At 38.1% G+C, this 22315-nt stretch overlaps 1 protein-coding gene across 24 annotated transcripts in view; it reads left to right on the plus strand.

Annotated features, from left to right (window-relative positions):
- SUGCT (succinyl-CoA:glutarate-CoA transferase) overlaps positions 1–22315 on the plus strand; it is a 749025-nt gene that overhangs the window by 280506 nt on the left and 446204 nt on the right. For 23 of the 24 annotated variants that reach the window (XR_011437726.1, XR_011437728.1, XR_011437730.1 and 20 more), the window contains one exon: positions 3515–3612. Coding sequence is in view for 19 of the 24 variants with exons in the window: in XM_070264346.1 (XP_070120447.1) it covers positions 3515–3612 (98 nt within the window). In the remaining 5 variants the exon portion in view is untranslated. Of the gene's footprint in view, positions 1–3514; positions 3613–3995; positions 4105–22315 lie in introns of all 24 variants that reach the window. The other variant, XR_011437729.1, reaches the window with a different exon arrangement.

A 22315-nucleotide genomic window follows, 5' to 3' on the forward strand; every position in this document is an offset into this window, starting at 1 on the left:
GTTTCTGGGTGGGATGGAGTAAGCACACTTCCTGTCTCTTCCACTGAACACAATGACAAAACCTGGGCAGGATGCACAGAGCATCTATAAGAGGACTCTGAAAAGTAAGTCGTAGCAGGAGAATTGAGGAAGAACACCAGAATTTGAAGTACCTCTAAACTGGCAGTAAGTTTGCCAGTTATCCCCTCCAATTATTCCTCTATATGAACACAATGGAGCCTGAAACCTGTAAGTGAGCACCAGGAAACAGAGCTGAGCTCCAGGAGATTCCCTCATTTCTGGCACGAGGAGCATGAAAGTGGCTCTAATGTCAGAGATAGTGTGGAAATCCTCTGTTTTTTCCTCCTCTCCATTTGCTCATGCCCTAATGCCCCCAAAATCTGTAATGATAGCAGCAGATGAGCAGGGGCCAAGATTCTAAAAAAGGGGAACTTTGCTCTTTCTCTCTGAGCCGTGATCCCAAAAGAGAGGGGTGAATCCTTGTTGCTTTTTTCTCTGTCCTCCAACTGCTTGGCCTCTGCCCTGAAACTGAGCTTGGGAGTGGAGTAACTAAAGCAGAGCCCCAGGGAACTAGAAAGACATTGCAGAGAGGGAAGAGCTTGAAAAGTGATCCTTGAAGTTGTTTGTGAACTCCTGTGCTCATCCCTGAGCTGCACATCCACTGATCTGATCCTAATCAACACACCAAAGATGCTAAGAACTGAATGAACAAATAGACAACTGTCCAAGTTGCAGCATGACCATTAAATGTGGCATGTGTGGGACAGGTTTGAAAAGTACCACAAAAGCTTTGGAAACTGAACCAACACCAGAACCAAAGCACACCTAACATGGGTTGGGACTTCCAGCCTGGACCTAACCAGGTCAATTGCTTGCTAAACACAATAACAACAATTTTCTGTAGGATTTAAACAAGACCCAGAGGTTCATAACATAATATTCAAAATGTCTAGGATATAATCCAAAATTACTCATCTTATGAAGAACTAGAACTTGCATGAGGAAAGACAATCAATGAATGCCAAAGCAGAGATGGCACAGATGTTGGAATTAACTCACAAAGACCTTAAAACAGCTATTATAAAAATGCTCAAACAAGCATCACAGACACTGTTGAAATAAATGGAAAAGTAGAAATGTCAAAGAAATAGAAGAGATGAAGAAGAACCAAGTGGAAATTTTAGAACAGAAAACTACAACAACCAAATACAAAAATACCTCACTGGATGAGCTCAATAGCACAAAAGAGATGCCACAGGAAAGAGTCAAGGAGCTTGAAGATAGATCAATGGAAATTATTCAGTCTGAACAAGAGAGAGAGAAAAAAAGTCCCCTTCCCCAAAATAAAAGAATTAAGAACAGATCTTCAGGGACCTATGTGTCAGTAACAAAAAGTCTAAAATTTATGTAATTGTAATCTCAGAAGGAGAGGAGAAAGAGTACCTGATAAAAAATACTTGAAGAAATAATGGCTGAAAACTTCCCAAATTTGGTGAAAGATAACCTACAGATTTAAAAATTTCAGTAAACTCCATGTAGGATAATCCCAAATAAACCCATGGTCAGACACATCAAAACTTTACTGCTGAAAACTAAAGACCAAGAAAAAATTTTGAAAGCACCCAGAGAAAAAGTGATGGGGGCACACTGACTCAGTTGTCTGCAAATTTCTTGTCGGAATCTGCAGAGCCCAGAGCAAAGTGGCATAACCTGTTTAAAGGGCTGACAGGAAAGAACTGTCAACCTAGAGTTTGATATCCGGTAGAAATATCCTTCAGAAATGAAGGTTAGGTAGATATTCTTTCCTCCCTCTTTCCTATCCTCTTTGTTGAACAAACACATGGCTTATTATTTCTTTTGGGGGAAATAGTACCTAGTTGGAATACTTCACATTTATTTAGTGCTTAATATGTGAAGCACATTCACTGACATCGTTTCCCTTTGTCCTGGGCAACACTCTTTTTCAAGCACCTAAAGAGTGGTTATAATCCTGACATTTGAAGCAGTCTCTCTACAGACACTGTGAATGTCGGCCTGGCTGAAAACAGAAGGATAATTACTTTGACCCACTGTTTTACACCAACTCTCAAAGAGAAAAAGAGATCCAAGACGTCAGATTCAGAGAAGGACACAGGAGGGCGTTCCAGTCACCACTGAGTGCAGTCACTGAGGATTTTTTACGTAGCTTGCAGTATATTCGGGGTGAGGCCAGATTTGTACATTTAATCTGGGATTTAGTGAAGGCACTTGCTTTTTCTTGAAATGACTTATTCACTCTTAGGGAGGGAGGGGGGTTTTGATTCCTAGACAAGCCTTGAGGCCAATTTTGGGATCAGGTGTGGTGACAGGGAGGTTTTTAGAAATGGCACTGTATGTGGTGTCACTTTTTGAAATCTGGGAGAGTAATGCTATCTTTCTTATTCCAAAAGGAAATGAATAAGTGAAACATGTGAGAGAGAAATCACACCACTGAGATGCTCTCTTTACTCTGGGGACCTTCTTCACTTCTCTCTTCTTTCTAAGATGATTAATGGGTTGATTTTGTTTAAACTGTGGGAAACAAATGAAACCATTAAATGTTTATATTTAAAGCAAATACATTAGTAGAGGTAGTGAAGCTTTCTGTAGGCCACATGGCCTGCCCCCAGCCCATAAATGCTCCTTCTGACTTTCCAACACAACTGCCAAACACTGCCTCCACACATTCTTTTTAAAACTTCTTTTCCATTCCAAATCCACTTGGTACTTTCATTATGGTCTTGTTAAAATTGCACGATGTCCAAAGGGACTTGCAGGATAGATTTTCCCTTTATTGAGGAGGAGCAAAAGAGGAAGTATATAAAAGCATTTCTATTTGTTATTCCTTTAGGGAGAGATACTAAAGAAAAATAGTGACACTTCTATAGGAAGAATATCTTTTAATTTGACATGGTTATAATGGTGAGCATTTGGGGCAAATGTACATGCTTTCCCTTTGTTTTAACACTTTGTACAACATCCTGAATAAGACTACTGGGACGGACAATATTATTTTATTTACATGTGGAACAAATAAGTGAATATACCCACAAGATATCTGTTGATTATGGCCTTCATATAAGTGCAGACATGCACTTCTGATATTGGTTCTCAGAATTAGGTCAGTTTTAGCCGATTTTATAGTCCTCTCCCTTTGCCCTCTCGGTAAGACTTATTGTGAGAATCTGAGAACTCTTTCCCTATACTCTTATGTAGGAGGACAAGACTTACTATGGGGGTCTGATAACTCTTTTCTGTGCTTACACATGTAGGCACATGCTTAAATGCAGTAAAAACTTCTTAGAAATAACAAACCCAGTCACCAGCATGACCCATCCTAATTGCATGATCCTTTCCTCTATATCCCTTTGTTTTGAAGTATAAAGACCAGCAAGGAATGGTCTTGGGGAGGGAGTGGTGGGCCCTGATCTGGCACCCACAGGCGGGTATGTGAAAAACATGTGAATTATACTTCAAAATTCTTTTTCCCTTTTAGATCTTGAATTTGCCTGAACTGATTGATGACTCCAAGTATAAAACTAACCACCTTCGGGTACAGAATAGAAAAGAGCTTATTAAAATACTATCTGCCCGGTAAGCTTGGATCTACTATTTGTACATTTAAGGATTAATATGTAATTCTCTTCCATTTCACAAAATTGACTAGTGGAAAGATATCTTTATTAGCATTTTTTGTTGTTGAGTAAATTTGACATGTAACAGTGTATAAGTTTAAGGTGTACAAAGTGTTACTTTGATACATTTATATATTGTAATATGATTGCCAATGTAGTGATATTTATCACATTACATAATTACAGTACAATATTATTGTGTATATCCATTATACTGCACATTAGATCCCTATGGCTTATTTACTACTCATTACAGGTTTGTACCCTGTAACTATCACTATCACTGCTATCCCACCTCCTCCGAACCCTGGTAACCACCATTTTACTCTCTGTTTTTTACAGGTTTAACTTTTTTAGATTCCACTTACAAGTGATATCATACAGAACTTGTCTTTCTCTGACTTATCCTGCTTAGCATAATGCTTAAGGTCCATCCATCTTGTTGCAAATGGTAGGATGTCCTCCTTTCTTGGGGCTAAATAATATTCCATTGTGTGTATGTACCACATCTTTTTTATCCATTCATTCGTTGATGGGCATTTGGGTTGTTTCCATGTCTTGGCTATTGTGAATAATGCTGTGACAAACACGGGAGTGCGTATAATATATCTTGTTGAAATCCTGTTTTCATTTCCTTTGGGTATTTATCCACAAGTGGAATTGCTGGATTTTATGGTAGATCTATTTTTAATTTTTTGAGGAACTTACATATTGTTGTCCGTAGTGGTTGGACCAATTTACATTCCCACCAACAGTGCACAAGGGCTCCTTTTCTCCACATCCTTGCCAGCACTTGTTATCTCTTGTCTTCTTGATGATAGCCATTCTAATAAGCGTGGGGTGATGTCTCATTGTGGTTTTGATTTGCATTTCCCTTGTGAATAGTGATGTTGGTACCTTTTCACGTACTTGTTGGCCATTTGTATGTCTTCTTTGGAAAACTGTCCATTCAGTTTCTCTGATCATTTTTTCATCAGATTGTTTATTTTTTTGCTATTGATTTGTATGTCTTTATATATTTTAAAGCTATGTTTTTTCTTTGTCTGAAACCATTTTATATGTCTTATTATGTACTGTCATAACAATGGTGTAAATAAAAAGTCAGAGTGACTTCAATGAAGTTGCTTCTCTGTGGCATGTAAGTGTTTGGGTTTAGTCTATCATAAATACTACTCACAACAATAATGATTTAACATTACTTTTTACCTCTCCTGTATTAAATGCTCTATTTACATGATCTCATTTAACCCTTACAATCATCCTATGAGGTAAGTTCTATCATTCCCATTAAACATATGAGCAAACTGAGGCAAAGGGAGGTTAAGTCAAGAGGTTGGTGGCTTTTCTGAGCCACTCCTATGAAGTTTGTCCTGATGATGTTTTGAAAATGCCAGATTCAGTTATGGGTCATAAAGGATTAATGTTAATCAATTAAGAGTATTTGATTTCCAAATTATTCCATTCATGTCAAATTATGCTTTTGTTAAAACCTGTGCTAGTTTTTCAAGTTTGCCTCAGAAAAAGATCATAATTCTTTTTTTAAGGTATGCTTTTTTTTTTTTTGGTGAGGAAGATTGGCCCTGAGCTGATATCTGTTGCCAATCTTCCTCTTTTCCTTTTTTTTCTCCCCAAAGCCCCAGCACATAGTTGTATATCCTAGTTGTAAGTCCTTCTAGTTCTTCTGTGTGTCATGTTGCCTTGGCATGCTTGATGAGCGGTGTATAGGTCTGCACCCAGGATCCAAACTGGCAAAACCCGGGCTGCTGAAGTAGAGCATGTGAACTTAACCTCTGGGCCACAGGGCCAGCCCCAAAGATCGTAATTCTTACTCTTTCCTATCAGGTTCCACTTTTGTTTACCTCTAAAGTTCTCAAGCCTATAGAAATAGGCTTTGTGGTTTTTGCAGATCTAAATGCCCACGTGAGTTGTTCTTCAGTATGGAACATTTGCTCTCATTATGCAAATAAATTAAGCACTTTTGCTCAAATACCATATCTTGTCTTTTGCAAAGGCCCTATGTAGTATATATCAAAGTTCTTAGAAAGTAAAATTCTGCTAATGTTGTTTTTATTTCCATCCCCTTTGTATTTGGGGATCTCTACGTGAGTCAACGTTCATTACCTCTTTGCTCTTTCCTGGATTTTAAGCACTTCTCTATGCTGCCTGTCTCTCTTCCATGTGCCAAATGCTCTTCAGTCAATGGGGGCTCTGTGTGTTTAACTGATATGTAGAAAATAGGAGGATGGGAATTGGGCTCTCCTTTCCTGGTCGTTAGTTAAATATAACTCTGATTCTACTGCAAAGCCCGAGAGCCCTCAGTCATTAACCTTTCTCCACATGAGAATTGGCCATTTATTTCTGCTTTTTGCCTCTTTGCCTCTCCAGCAGTTTTTAATTCATTTAATTCATTGATATGACTTTTTCCTTTCACACCATGGTTACCAAGTTTCAATAATAGGCACTTGTGAGAACCTTATCAAAAGCTCTTTGATAGTCTAAATAAATCATATCCATGCTGTGAGAAGAGGGGACCCAAGAAAAATACAAAACCTGGGGAGATACAAGTGTTATCTTGTTATTAAGTTGCCAACAGTTTTATAACTTCAAGAACCACCAAGTTAAGTTATTGGTTTCCTGTGTCCTAAAAGTTGTATTTCTTGATAAATTCTGTTACAGAATTCTGCTGTGGAAAGACTTTTAGCAGCATCTGTAACAGATTAATTGCTATTTTTTCTCTTTGGGGTGAATTAATCTGTCACCTTCTTCTTTCTATTCTTATATACACGGAAGTGGGAATTTCAGCATTTTGGAACCCATAAAGTTCTTATGTCTCTATTCAGACTTAATAAGGAATAAGGAATCAAACTAGAAGGAATAGACTAGGGGGTAGTCTTAAGAGAGGCAATTTGATAGGGGAGGTCACATCCTCATAGGTCCTGCTGTCAGATCCAGTCCACAGAGAGAGCCCTTGGTTGCTTGGAGGCCAGGTTTCAAGCTCTCTTGTGCTAGTGTGTTGACATTTTTTGGTGCTCTCTTGTGGTAGGCAGTTTTTCAGTCTCTTACAGTTCAAGTCTCTGTTCCTCCATGGTGGATCAAACAGTGATGACCAGGGAAGCTTAGGGTATGATTCAGTCCCATTTATAACCCTGTCGTTTGTTTTGCTGAACAAATGTCACTGGATTCATCAGTACTGTTTAGCGCTCGGCTCTCAGAAATCTCTATGAACATTTTAAAATGTCTTATTTTCATTATGTGATTCTATGTTTTTCCAATATTCAAAATGTTTACTGTCTGTCTGGCAAGTATAGGATTGGGTCTGGTCTTTTTGTCTGACATCATGGTCTTCCACAATCTGCCATGACCTTTCCTTCCCCCCTTTTCTCAATGTAAAGCCCTGCTCCAGGCACTTTCCTATTTAGTTCGGTTTGCTCTCTCTCTGTAATGCTTCCCAGACTCACCATTATTCTGAAACACAGTCATGCTTCAGGGGCAGTTGACAGCTTCCTGAAACCATCCTTGAATGTCTCCATTTGGGTTCCCAGTCAGATGACAGCAAATTCAGGAAAAAAGGTATCCTTTTGGTGCCTTGGATCCAGCCTATCAGTTATCAAATGCAAACAGAACCAACCTTAGTTGTTGTTCTGAATGATATTATTAAAGGGCTGCTCAATACCTTGTTCCTTTCATTTTATGGCGATCTCAGAAGTCATAAATCAATTTGTTTCCTATTATCATAGCCACATTAGCTCCCAACTAAAAGAGAAGCAGGGAGAAAGGAAGGAGAGAAACCATCATTTATCGATGCCAAATACTTACCAGATAAGTGTTATTATTCTTCCCACTTTACAGATGAAAATTCTCACGTGTAGGGAGGTTAGTCTCCAGGTCAGACACATAGTGAATAGTTGGAAATGGGATTCAAAACGTTGTACCTTTCCCATATATCATAGTGCCTCCCTGAAATGGCACATGAAATATTACTGTGTCTGAAATAAACTGTTTGTTTATTCACTCAATAAACATTTATTGAGCACTGGAGATAGAGAAGTGAATGGAATAGGCGAAGTAATTTGGTGAAAAACAATGCAGGGAAGGGAAATGAGGAGTGCCAAAAGTTGGGTGTGAGGCTGACTATTTCATTCAGGCTGTCAGGGAGGGCCTCTCTGATAAAGTGACATTTGAGCAGAGTCCTGAAGGAGATGAGAGGGAGGCCAGCAGATATCTAGGAGAAGCCTTCTAGGCAGTGGGTACATGATTGGGAGTTCAAAGAGTGGCCAAGAGGACAGAGTGCCTGGAGCTCAGTGAGCAAGAGGAAAAGTCGGGGAGATGGGTCCAGAGGGGTGGGGGGAGGGCGGAGCAGCAAATCACATTGTAAAAGTTATGATAGACTGTATGATAAAATAGTTTCTTAAACTTGTGAAAAAAAGGAGTTCTTTTGGTCATAAATTGAATTTGCTTATCAGCAACTTCTATTCTCTATCTAACCTGAAGAGAAGTTCCCCCCCCTAGTTTTAATGAGATGTAATTGACATATAACATTGTGTTAGTTTAAGGTGTACAATATAATGATTTATCATATTGTTAAATGATTACAGTAAGTTTTGTTAACATCCATCACATCACATAGTTGCGAAACTGTTTGTGAGAAGAACTTTTAAGATCTGTTTTCTTAGCAACTTTCCAATATACAATGCAGTATTGTTAACTGCAGTCACCATGCTGTGCGTTACATCTCCATGATTCATTTCGTCTTATAACTGGAGGTTTGTTACCTTTTCAGCACCTTCATCCGTTTCTCCCACCCTGAAGAGACGTCTTGAAGGGAATACTCTGCCTGGTAGAATTCGGTTTTCTAGCAACTTAGAGTCAGCGAAACCTCCTTCCTCACCTGAAGAGAATGGAGGGACTCAAGCGTTTCAATGGCACATGCTTCTCATTCATTCATTCTCTCACTCATTTATTCAGCAAATATTTATTGAAAACCTACCATGTGCCAGTGACTGTTTTGAGTAATAGGAACACAGCATTTAAAAAAAAGACAAAAATTCCTGCGCTCCTGGACTTTCCTTAGAGTAACCCTTGCAGATCTTTGAGAAGACTTTTGTTTTTTTTTATAACTCTTCCACGAAAACGTTTGTTTTGATATGCCTAAGAAGTTAGTTTTCCATATAACCTTTTTAACAATTTTGCTTTATGAAAGTATTGCAGCCACAGGCTGTGCTTGTTAATAATTTGTTGTCTTTTTGTCTTTTTTTGAGCATGTTGATATACATGCTACAATTTTTTTACTGTGGCTTTCCAATCACTTCTATAGTAAAAGCGTATTTCTAGTAACAGTAGCTTCATTACCATGTGAGTATACCATTTTTTTCCCCGTTGTCTGCTGTTAAATATTAAATCATAAGTACTTTTCCCTTAATGTTCATAGATACTTTCCTCGGCCTATATTTCTACTTTAGAAAATCTTTAAAATATGTAAAAATGTAGAGGGATTTCTGAGAGTGAATTTGCACTGCAGACAACTTTAAAAATAAACCCTAGGAATGATGAAGTCATAGTTTTTGTTAAAAAAAACTCTCACCCTTTTCACCCAATTTCATATCCAAAAGTACAGACAGAAGTATTTATGGATTTTTACATAGTCTCTTTTTCTAAATATACATAAAGCTTCCCAAAGTATTTTTCCTGAGTAATTTTATTAATTTCCTGAGTAATATTCCAAGGTAATTTCCCTGCCCATGGTAAGCATTCATTTAAATTTTTTAATCGGGTGATTCTCGTTGAACTTTCCTGTTAAATTCACAGACTGTTTTGGAAGTGCCTACAGAAACGTCAGTCACTTGCCTCACTTTTCTGTTATTCTTGCTAACTCCAGTTTGATGCTGCTCGCTGAGAGCCGTCAGGCTCATTCAGGAAGGCAGCTGCACGTTTTTGTCATCAGCTGAGTTTTCCGCAGCCAGCACACACACAGTTCCCCTCAAGTGCTCTCAGGTGTTACTATCCCCCACCGTGGCTGTGAGCAAACTTTTTTTTTTAATCTAAAGGTGGAAGACTTTCCCCTTGAGCTTGCCATTTTATCCAGGGTGTTGCAGAAAGTCTGTTTACCCAGCTGCTAAGATTGAAAACTAGGCAAAACTAAAGCATATTAAAAGTCCCCAGCTAAAACACGGAAGAGGAGATATAATGGAGACTAATCCAGGGCCTGTTCAAACAAACCCCTTCTTTGCAATGCTGAGGAGTGATGGACTCCTAAACCTGTGCTACTTACACGCTGGGTCAGCATTTTTGCAACAGTTAGGACCTCAAGAGAGAGATTGAAAATCATGATGTGTATTGAAACTAAGAGGAGGCTAAAGATGATGCATTAGTAGTTGGGGAGAAATAATAGGAAGACATGAAATGAGGATGAAGGAAAGAGAAATGATGGAGAAAATAGAAAAACAATTCATTTTATTCCTTCCCTTTCCTCTCTTCACCAACATTATTGGCCACTACCTGTGTGCCCTGGTCCTGCAGATAGAGGTGAAAGATGAGGTCTGAGCTCTTGAGGAGTTCATGGTCTAATTAGGAAAGTAAGTAAAGCAATGATTTAAACAGTATATGCAAAGTGCCAGGGTAAACATATGAACAGGGTGCCCGAAGCCCAGAGAAGGGGCGAATACCTCAATCTGGGCAAGTCAGGGAAGGCTTCCTGGAGACGGTGCCACCTGGGATGAGTCTCGAAGGACAAATAGAATTAAGCAGGTGAAGAAAAAAGATGGTTCAAAGGAGCAAGTATTGAACTGAGTGTAATTTTGTAGAGAGAAAAAAAATCATAGAAGAAAAAAAGCTTGGAAAGAAACTGATGACAACTTTTAAATTGCTTTTTGAAAATGCTACACATGTTAAGCAACCATATGTCAATATAGTCTTAGTGAAGGCACTCCTAAAACGTTGGTTACACTAAGATGTCATAAATAGAACTAGCAGCATTAGATACATTTACCTTTTAAAGTACTGTTGACAATTCTTTTAGTAAAATAAATTATTTTCAGTTTTGAATGATCTGATTTTTCTTAAATTAAGTTTCTGATATATAATTGAATATTTTATTTTACAGAGTTTACTCTATTAAAATACTGTGAAATTAAATGCCCTCCTTCAGGGCCTTCTAAACAGAAGTGCTAAATAAATATTTGTTGAATTGACTCAAAGGGTTATTCGAGAGCTTCCTGTAATCTGATCATTTCCAAAATTTGGCGTCAAGTTATTTTTAATAGACTTGTGTAGAATATTGGAGAGTTAGACCTGGAACGCTTTTTGACTCTTGATGGAGAGATTGTAACTTCAAAGGTACCTAAATATAATGTTAATTTAAAAAAACTGACGTCTTGGTACAATCAGGTAAATTTGGTCATTCCATTTCTCTGTGTAGGCCTTTCAGGGAGTCTCCACAGCTTTGAGGATAAAGCTTAAACTATTTACCTTAACACATGTGATTGCATCTCCCACCCTGTCGCCTTAGAACCACTTGCAACTCCTCATAATGTGGCCTGGTCTTTTAGTCTTCCGTGTCTTGCCACATGCTCATTGCTTTTCCCTAAAATGATGAAGCATCTTTGTCCCACTGGCTGATACTACCAGTTCTTTAAAATGAGCACGAGTTTCAGGAGCTTTTTCTGTCTCACCTGTCTGTTTTAAGCAGCCCCTCCAATGCTGCTGCGTCAAAGCATCGATTGCACTCAACTGTCGTCAGTCGTTTACCTCTCTTCCTCCTTGACAAGACAGTAAATTTCTTAAGGCAGAGACTGTCTTTTTTTTAAGACAATTTTTTTAAGAGCAGTTTTAGTTTCACATCAAAATTGAGAGGGAAGTACAGAGAGTACCCATATACCCTCTGCCTCCACGTATGCACGGTCTCCCCACTGTTGACATCCCCCATCGGGGTGGTACATTTGTTGGTGAGGGTATGCACCAATAAGGGGCAAAGCTATCCAAACTTGGCAGAACTGGCCAAGTGGAAAGAGGGAGGATTCCCAATGTCAGGTCAAAATACAAAGAGGAGAGCCAGAAATGAGAACTTTGTCTAAGCTAACCTAGGAGGCCTGTATTGTGGTCACCGAATTTCAAAAGGCCTGAATTTGAAACCAGAGTCTGCCGTTGACTAGCTCACTCTGTGGTCTTGAGCAAATCCCCTGATTGCTCTGAGCCTCACATTTTCGTATATAAAATGTACATAACAATATCTACATCAGAGTGAGAATTAAAAAACAGAACAGGCATGAAATCAGCTAACTGGAATTAACTTCCACAATTTTATTTAATAAAGTGCTATTTAACTACCAATCAAATCTTGATTAGGATGACATAACTAGCATTACTGTACTGATTTAATTCCAGCAAAAGTAAAACATGACAGGGCCGGCCCCGTGTCCAAGTGGTTGGGTTCCCACACTCTGCTTCTGTGGCCCCTGGTTTTGCCAGTTCCGGACCCTGGGTGCGGGCATGGCACTGCTCATTGGGCCATGGTGAGGCGGCGTCCCACATGCCACAACTAGAAGGACCCACAACTAAAATAGGCCACTATGTACTGGGGGGATTTGGGGAGAAAAAGCAGAAGAAAAAAGTAAAGAAGATTGGCAAGAGTTGTTAGCTCAGGTGCCAATCTTTAAAAAAAACAAAAAGTAAAGTATGACATGCCAATTGGCCTGTATGGCCTAGTTGCAGCTAAATAAATGATTTCTGTTCAACTTTTTTGAAAACTTAAAAATAGCTCACAAGACTTAGGATTACATTTAACTTGGTACCGTGTTCTTAATAAAGGCTATTAATAGTGCTTAGTTTTTTTTAAACCCAAAGTGGACCTTAATAGCTCATATTCTATTCCCTTTCAAGAGACACTTGTTTCTCAATGTGGGCAGTGAATTTGGAACTGTTGCACACTCCACTTAAGTTATCCCTCGCATTTGTGGCTGTAGTCTCATAAAGAATGAAACGCTTTTGTGTGTTCCTTAGTTGCTTTGCTGTGCTAATAGCCTCTATGGAAAGCTCCAGCCAGGACCTTTGAACTCTTAAGTAAAATGCATCCATGAGTTTTCCGGTGTCATTTTTATGGTTAAGTTTTAATGGGTATCTTTGGCCTTCCTGAAAGCTGTTGACTTTACTTTTCTGTTAAATAATGTCTATAATATCCTGTCTTTTTATTTTTCGTAGAAAATAAAACTACGTCATATTTAATTTCTAACCACTATCTATCTCTTGCCCCTTCCCCTTTCTACCTTTCTTAAGTCTTCATTTCACTCCTCCCTGGGGCCGTCCTTCCCTGGCCACTTCTTCCTGTCCTTGTCCTGTCTTTCACTATTTGAACCATTTTACAATTGAATAATAAGTGGGTGAACTTCCTGGTTGAGTTTTACTTATTTGCAGGAAGGCATCATTGAACAAGTGTTTTGTTTAGAGACAAGGGAGGATCTTATCTGTGGTCCCCTACATGGCATAATTCAGCAGAGCTGGAGGGAGCCTCTGTTCCATGGAATATCGTCCTTCCTTACACAGTTTCCCGATTTCAGAGCTTCTGCAATTAGAGATTTGTTTTTTTGGCTTAAAAGTTTGTCCACTCTTAAGCTTCAAAGAGCGCAGGGAGAATTGAAGCATGACCTCTTATTCCTTAGGGTAAATAAGTTTCCCCAGACCTTTTCCTCAGGCTAGATTTAACGTGGAGAAAGCAGAGAAATCATCAAAGCATTGGCTGCCTAGGGTGGGTGAAGAGCAGAATGAAAGGAGACCCAGGGGTGAAGTGCCCCCTACTGATGCCTTGGCCGGGGATGGGTGGCGCGGAAGCTTCTTTTCTCTGATTCATTCCTCCCGTCTCTAAACCGGGCAGCGATACACTCTCCCATGTCTACGTGTTTTTAATATACATAGAGAAACTTATTGTTTTCTCCCGTGAAACCTTTATGTTGACCTAATGTTTTCTTTCCCATAGGATCACATTTTAAAATCTCCTCTGCCAGCCTTTTTCTGACTTCTCTTAGTATCTTATGAGGTTGCATTTCATGTAATTTATATATATCCTCAACCTACATATTTAGTTTATTGTAACCTCTCCTCAACCTCCCCTAATGCTTTGAATCTCATCACTGTAGGTTTATCTGGCATCCACTACAGAGGGCTGATTTGGATAAATGGATCTGATGTTTGGTGAGGGTCACATTTGTTTTCTTATGCATTCCATGGCAGCTCTGCCATTATCAGCTAATAGATGGTGCCTTGTAAAATGTCTATATTTTATGTGGTACATTTTCTGAATGTTGGTTATTTGGAGATAGATTTAAGTGGCTATGTGTTGTTACTATAAAATCAGCCTGGAGGGAAAAAGAATGAAAGAAACACAGCCCTGGAATGCATCCTCTTGGCTTACAGAATGCAAAGAAAACCACGGCAACTCCAAACAAGCTCCTTGTGACCAGGGCTTTTTCCAGCCTGTTAAGAGAATTCTTTGTGACTGAGAATCAAGTGATGTCTTTAAGTGAGTCAGGATGGAATGGAATGTCATCCCACTCCTTCTCCCCCACTGGTTTTTTTTCCAAGAGGGCTATAAACCATTCCACACTGCCTTTTAGTAGAAAGAATTAGGTGATAGCGGTGGGATATTTATATGTAAGTGGGGGGGGGGGGGCTGATGGTGGTGGGAGGGAGTCCAGTAAACTCTTTTTCCCTGGATAAAACATTTAATACCCTCGTTTCTCCCTTGGAACTTAATGTATATTTTTAGATTTATGGAATGTTAGAGTTCTAAACACTTGGGGAGCTGGATAGGACTTTGAATGTCAGTGAACTTAAAACCCTTCCTAAGTGTAAGCACTTAGAACTTAGCATTATGGCCAGATACCCCTTGAAATCTGGTGGGGGGGCTGCACAAAGCCAACGCCTAAGGCCTTCCTATTGGGAGAGTGTAGGTGCAGCTCTCCAGGCCTTCCTGGCTGAGCTTATTTTGCTCTTGACTTTTGAATTGGATAGAGATTCTGGAGTTTGCCTCGGTCTCCCGACACTCTGGTCTCCCGACGCTCTGGTTTGCTCCTCAGGCTCCAGACTCATTCCTGCCCTGCATAATTTCCTGCCTGCCTTTGGCTCAGACTGAGCTCTGTTCTGCAACTGTTTTGCCCCCACTTGGGTTCTTTTCTTATCTCCTCTTAGCTTTGGCTTTCCAGTGTAGCCCTTCCTTGGGTCTTTGATCTTACATCAACTAATGTTTCTAGTAAGAGCTGACTCCACCTCTCTTCCAGTGCTGACAGCTGACATCCCGGCTGAGTCTTGATTTCCACCAGCTGTCCAGCATCTTGGAACATTCCCTAGTGACCAGCTGCTCCTGACCATCTTCACCTGGACAATCTACAGTAGTTTTGGCAAGCTGTTCACTGCTTCCAATGCCAGACTGGACCTACCTTAGTTCTAGTTTAACGTGTTTTCCCCACTATTGCTCATGTCATTGGTGAAGTTCAAATTGGAATCTCCTGATTATCAATACCTTTGCCACAGTACTCATGGAATAATTGCTTACATCCTTTAACTATAAATTTTATGTTTAGAATAATAATCCTAGTTAGGAAAAGAAAATGAGTGAACATTCTGCACCCCCCACACACACATTTCCGTATTCATATACATATGAATCTCTGTGTATATATTCACAACTTTTAATCTTTCAATTTATAAATTTGCATTTTCCTTTCTTGATGACTTTTCTTTCCTCTTTTGTGAATTGTTTTCTTTTCTCATTTGCTAACTTTGGAAAAAGAAAAATCCAGACATTGGAATGTCTGAGTTTATTTAAGTCTCAGTACTCTGTTCAATTTAATGAAGGGAAACAAAAAAAGAAAATCAGAATGCTGGCCTGGACCTTCATGGCTCTGGGATTGGCGCTTTTGGGTGGCCATTGTTGTATACTGTATTTGGAAAATAAGAGTAATTGATGGGTCCAAGTTATTTTTAAACACATCAAAATACAGAAATATATTCTAAAATATAGAAATTTAGAACAGTTAGAAAGTTAGAGAGAAATTGTGAGAAACATAATTGTTTTGTAATAGTTTACCATGACATTTTCTAAAATAGATTAAGAAAAAAGGACTTATTTAGTATATCTACTGAGGTAGAAGCAGTAGATATATGTTACACTGCATATCCTGCTAAAGAGAGTACGTATTCTTTTCTGGTGTCTCTGGGACGTTTACAAACACTAGTTGTAGGCTAGGTTACAAAGAAAATCTTAGAAAGCTCCAAAAAAGGAAAACTAACTACAATGAAATATTCTAGAAATTAGTAACAAATTTAAATGTACAGCATAGATATAACCATAAAACACAGTGCTGTAAGCAAAAAAATATAAAATGGGATGAAAATTTAGAAAATTTTAACTATCCTAGTATGATAAACCATCCTAAAACTTATTGCTTTAAAGCGGTCAGCAAACTTTTTCTATAAAGGACTAGATAGTAAATATTTTAGGCTTTGCAGACTAGATGGTCTCCATCACAGGTAATTAACTTACCGTTGTAGGGAGGTAGAAACCATAGACAATACTTAAGTGGGTATTTAAGTGAGTACCTAAGTAAGTACTTAAGTGAGTGAGCGTGACAGTGTTCCCAAAGAACTTTATTTATGGATACTGAAATTTGAATTTCATACAGTTTTCATGTGTTATGAGATACTCTTCTTATTTTTTTCAATCATTTAAAGATGAAAAATCCATTTTTACAGTGAGGGTTGTACAAAAACAGTTGGAGAAAATGTTGTCTATGGCCATGGTTTTTGAGCCCCTGTTTTGAAGCAACGATTCATTATTTTTCATGACTCTGAAGGTTGGCTGGGTAGTTCTGCTGGATTTTTGGGGGCCTACTTAAGTGGTTGCTTTTGGCTAGAGGGTAATCTGGGATGGAAAGTCCAGGATGGCCTCCCTCACACATCTGGTTGGTGCTGGCTCTTGGCCTCATGGAGTGACTTGGTTCTCTTCCTGATCTTTTTCATCCTTCAGGCTATAGAGGCCTTCTTACATGGAGGTCTTTGAACACTTGTTCAAAGGGCAAAGACAGTAGCTCCAAGGACTCTTGAGATCTTGGCTGTAGAACTTACACAGTGTCTCTTCTTTCACATACTATTCGTCAAAACGAGACACAAGGCCAGCCTGGATTCAAATTGAAGACAAATAGTTTCGTTTTTTAAGAGAATTTCTTACCACCTTAATATGCTAATATATGTTATGAATCTCTGTGGAGAAACCTAGCAAGCAGTGATTTCCAAACGTATGTGACCAGAGAAACTTTCTTTCTCCTTCCTATGCCACTAGCCCCAACTCCTTTAAGACATTAAGAGAAGCTAGGATGCCTTGGAATGCAGTTTGGGAAATCAGAGTTTATAATCTAATATTCCGGCCCTGGTGGTCTAGTGGTTAAGATTTGGCGCTCTCACTACCATGGCTGGGACTCGTTTCCCTGTCGGGGAACCACACCTCTTGTCTGTTAGTTGTCATACTTTGACGGCTGCTTGTTGCTCTGATGCTGAAAGCTATGCCACCGGTATTTCAAATACCAGCAGGGTCACTCATGGTAGATAGGTTTCAGTGGAGCTTCCAGACTAAGACAGACTAAGAAGAAGGACCTGGCCACGCACTTAGGAAATAATTGGCTATGAAGGCCCTATGAATAACTGTGGAGCTCTGTCTGATATAGTGCTGGGAAATAGCAAATCTAGAGAGTGGCTTGGAAGTTGAAAGAGAGAATAAAGTCGGCCTCTGAATGTACACTAACAATACAGGTTGTTCACTAAAATGATTATATTTGTTAGACTAGAAAAAGGAAGTACTAAAAAATGATACTGCATATAATATTAGAATAATACTACTTTTAAGAAAAAATTACAACTAAGAGAGTTCAGCATGTGACCAATTACAAAAAGAATATACAGAAAACAGTACTTTACTATATAATGGCATGAAGGAGAGATTCCATGCATGGTAGACAGCAGCAACAGAGAATACAAAATACCTAGGGACAATGGTAACAAGATATGTATGGGACTTACAAGAAAAAAACTATAAAAAGTTCTTGGCTAGGAAGACAATGTTGTAAAGATGTCAATTTTTCTTATTATTAATAGTTTAACAAAATTCCAAGCACTATTTCAACAGGGCTATTTTTGGAATTTAAAAAATTCTAAAGTTTATGTTCAAGAATAAATAGACTAAATGAATTTTTTAAAGAGTATTGGAGATGACAATTCTTACCATGTATTAGAACTACTCTAATGTTAAAACACCATAAATTGAAAAAAATAACAAAGTTGGGAAAATATTTCCAATAATATCTACAGATAATGGTAGTTATTTTACAAAGAGGACAGTCAAGTAGATCAGGAAAAAAAACACAACAATCTCAGTAGATTAACTTGAAGAAATAATTCATAAAAACTGAAATCCTAATGTCAAATTAATAGATGAAAAAGTATTTAATCTTACTAGTAATTAAATATATGAAAATAAAAAAGGCTCAATTATGTTTTTTCTCTTTTTAACCATTCAGATATTTATTAAACATAAATAATATTTAATGTTGCCTAATGTGTAGTAAGACATAGAGGTTCAGATTCTGCTGGGGTGAAAGCAATTGGTTGACAGGCATATAGAGCCTTGAAGTATCCATTGTTAGTAACCCAATCATTCTGTTTCAAAATATTCATCCTTGATGTCCTAGTAAATCTCTTTAGAGGAATCAAGATAAAGACACCTGCACAGTTGTTCACAATAGTCAAACACTCCAGAGCACATAAACATCCAGAATTACAACATAAGTAAATACTGACTTTGAAATATTGTTCGTTGGGTTGGCCCCCTGGCTGAGTGGTTAAGTTCGCGCGCTCTGGTTCGGCAGCCCAGAGTTCGCTGGTTTGGATCCTGGGTGTGAATCTACATACTGCCACTCATCAAGCCATGCTGTGGTGGCATTCCACATAGAAGAACTAGAATGACTTACAGCTAGGATATACAACTATGTACTGGGGCTTTGGGGAGGGGAAAAAAAAAAAGAGGAAGCTTGGCAACAGATATTAGCTTAGGGCCAATCTTCCATGCCAAGTATTGTTTGTTTACCCCAAATTAAAGTCACTGATAATTTTTCATAGGAAGAGGAATGCTTATTATATATTAATTTAAAAAGGCAAAATTATAAACTGTATTAACAACAGCAAACAGGAATGGCACCAAAAGAGGAGGTATAGCTAGATATTAACTGTGGTTGTCTCTGGACAGAATTATAAGTAATATTTGTTTTCACATCCTTATGTTTTTCTCTGTTTTCCAAATTTTCTAATATGAACATCTTTGTGTTCATATCAATAAATTGATAAAACTAACAAGTAACTTTGCCATACACAGCCATCTTTAAGAGAGCAGACAACATAATTCCAAAAATAACTATAAAACAAAAAATTCTGTGCTCTGACCTAGTTGGTAAACATACCAACAATTTTATTATGAGCTTTTGGTCATTGAAGGCCAAGAATAGCACAGAACATAGAGGTCAAAATAAAGGTAAGAATTTAATGCTTTTTAAGGAAATAGCATCTATCATTAATTTATGTTCTTAATTTTGCTTAGTGTGAATATCAAAATCAAAGTATCTTTAACGTTTTTCCTAACTTTTAAGTAACTCTGGATAAAAGCTAAATTTTTATGATCATATCATATACATTTTACTTGTTTTCAGTTGTAATTTTTTTCCCTTGTAAGTTTTCCCATATATTTTCCTTGCTATGGCTACTGGGAGGGAAAGTGTAAACTTGGTGAGAGGGAAAGGAACATATCTTTTGTTTATATGCTGCAAAACTTTAAATTTTTCAGTGGGAGAGAGAACGTTTTGATGAAACACAGTCCACCAATGAATTCTGCCATAAGTAGCAGAATCTCCTAACAATTTCTGTATGTTTTTTGTGGTTGTTTACTGTATTGTTCAATAAAACTTAACTCTTATTTTAGCAGTAACCATATGAAACATCTTAATGCAACGTGTACGTGCAAAAGCTGTATACTTGAGAAGTGTCAATAATTTTATGATAGTTGGTTACCTTATTTTTTCTAAATATATCATTTCATGTATGCAATAATAGCTGTTGAATGTGACCTTTGATTATTAAAGTATTATTTTTCAGTGTAATAAAATAGCTAAACAGTAAGATTACATTTTGGATAACTTCATAAGTAGTCTTTGTTCTTCACATTCCCAAGGTGTTTCTAAGTCTGAATTGTTCATTCTATAAGATAACAGCACCCTAGCATTACTGACTTATCAATAGCACGTTTTACCACCTCCTAAAAGTACTCCTGGAACTAGAAGAGTACGCCTGTGATCTACAAACTCAGTAACAAATGGTTGCACGATTTAATCAAGGACAAGAAATGGTTTTCCAATTTGCTAGCCCAGTTTGATTTATATTTCTAACTACCAATAATTCCCTTTAAGCATATCCAAAAAAACATAAATGAAGGAACTCACCCCTCTCAGGACATTCTTGAGAATGAGCTGGTTTTATAATTTGGTGCTGAGAGTCCATGGGTGGGTGATGGGATGGGCAGAGATCTAAATTTTACTTGAGTTATAGTGATTAGGTTCAAAGTTCCTGTCTCATATTCCTCTCTCATTATTTGGCCATTTTTTCTTCCCTTCTTTCTCAGCTACTATTGGGTTTGGTTGGTGGCCTGGAGGAATTCATCTAGCCTGTTTTATTTTCCCCCAAGTCATGCTCTAGTTCAGCTTATAAAATAAAACAATCAAAGAATGTAAATTAATGCCAGAGCTATCTAAGGTATGCTTAGAAAGATAAAGTATTTAAATTCTTAAAGTAATTAAATTAAGTAATTACTTAATTACTTAAAGTTAGTAGAAGATTTAAGAATGATTCATAAACAGCATAGGGTGGTATCTTAGTTTGAGTTTCCCCAAGAGCAGACCCTGATAATTTATTAGGGAAATGATCTCAAGAAACACAAATAAACAAGGAGGGAAGTGAGGCAGAGAAGGGTGCATTGATGTGCAGGTTGCCATTGTGAGCAGCTGGGGCTCAGTCATGCTGGGGACACTGAAAACTGTGGAACAAGCTTCAGAATTATCTCACCAGAGGATGGGGATTCTGGGGCATTTATCCACCAGCTCCTGTCCCCCAGTGTTTGAGGGTTGCCCCTGGAGGTGCAGACCAGCCAATTCCCATGGTGTTGGAGAAAGCCCACATACAAAGAAGAGGCAGAGGCATTTGAGATGGGAAGCTGTCAGCAGGCTGGAGCTGTCTATATCTGCAGTAGAACTCGTGTTGGTCAAAGGCACATGGAAATAGAACAAAGAATCTTAAAATTTATATGAAACAATGAAAGACCCCCAATAGCCAAAGCAATCCTGAGAAAGAAGAACAAAGCTGGAAGCATCACACTGCTTGATTTCAAAGTACACTACAAAGCTATAGTAATCAAAACAGCATGGCACTGGCAGAAAAACAGACACACAGATCAGTGGAACAGAACTGAGGGCCCAGAAATAAACCCACACATTTATGGACAGCTAATTTTTGACAAAGGAGCCAAGAACATACAATGGAGAAAGGAAAGTGTCTTCAATAAATGGTGTTGAGAAAACTGGACAGCCACATGCAAAAGAATGAAAGTAGACCATTATCTTACACCACACACAAAAATTAATTAAAATGGATTAAAGGCTTGAATGTAAGACTTGAAACCATAAAACTCCTAGAAGAAAACATAGGCAGTACACTCTTTGACGTCAATCTTAGCAGGATCTTTTTGAATATGTCTCCTCAGGCAAGGGGAACAAAAGAAAAAATAAACAAATGGGACCATATCAACCTAAAAAGCTTCTGCATGACAAAAGAAACCATCAGCAAAATGAAAAGACAACCTAGCAGTTGGGAGAAGATATTTGCAAATCATACAAGGGTTAATATCCAAAATATGTAAAGAACTCATACAACTTAACAACAAAAAATCAAACAAGCCAATTAAAAAATGGGCAGATGATCTGAACAGACATGTTTCCAAGAAGATATCCAGCTGGCCAACAGGCACATGAAAAGATGTTCAACATCATTAATTATTAGGGAAATGCAAATCAAAACCACAATGAGATATCACCTCATGCCCATTAGAATGGCCATTAATAAAAAGACAAGAAATAACAAGTGTTGGAGAGGATGTGGAGAAAAGGGAACCCTTGTACACTGCTAATGGGAATGTAAATTGGTACAGCTACCATGGAAACCAGTATGGAGATTCCTAAAAAAATTAAAAATAGAATTACCATATGGTCCAACTATTCCACTTCTGGGTATTTATCTAAAGAACATGAAGACATTAGTTCAAAAACACATATGCACCCCTATGTTCGTTGCAGCATTATTCACAATAGCCAGTTGGAAACAATCTAAGTGCCCATTGACAGATAAATGGATAAACGAGATCTGATACACACACACACACACACATACATACATACACAATGGAAAACCACTCAGCCATATAAAAGGTGAAATCTTGCTGTTCGTGACAACATGGATGGACCTTGAGAGTACTATGCTAAGCAAAATAAGTCAGCCAGAGAAAGCCAAATGCCATATGATTTCATTCATAT

Source organism: Equus caballus, chromosome 4 (assembly GCF_041296265.1).
Source record: "Equus caballus isolate H_3958 breed thoroughbred chromosome 4, TB-T2T, whole genome shotgun sequence".
Lineage (NCBI taxonomy): Eukaryota > Metazoa > Chordata > Mammalia > Perissodactyla > Equidae > Equus > Equus caballus.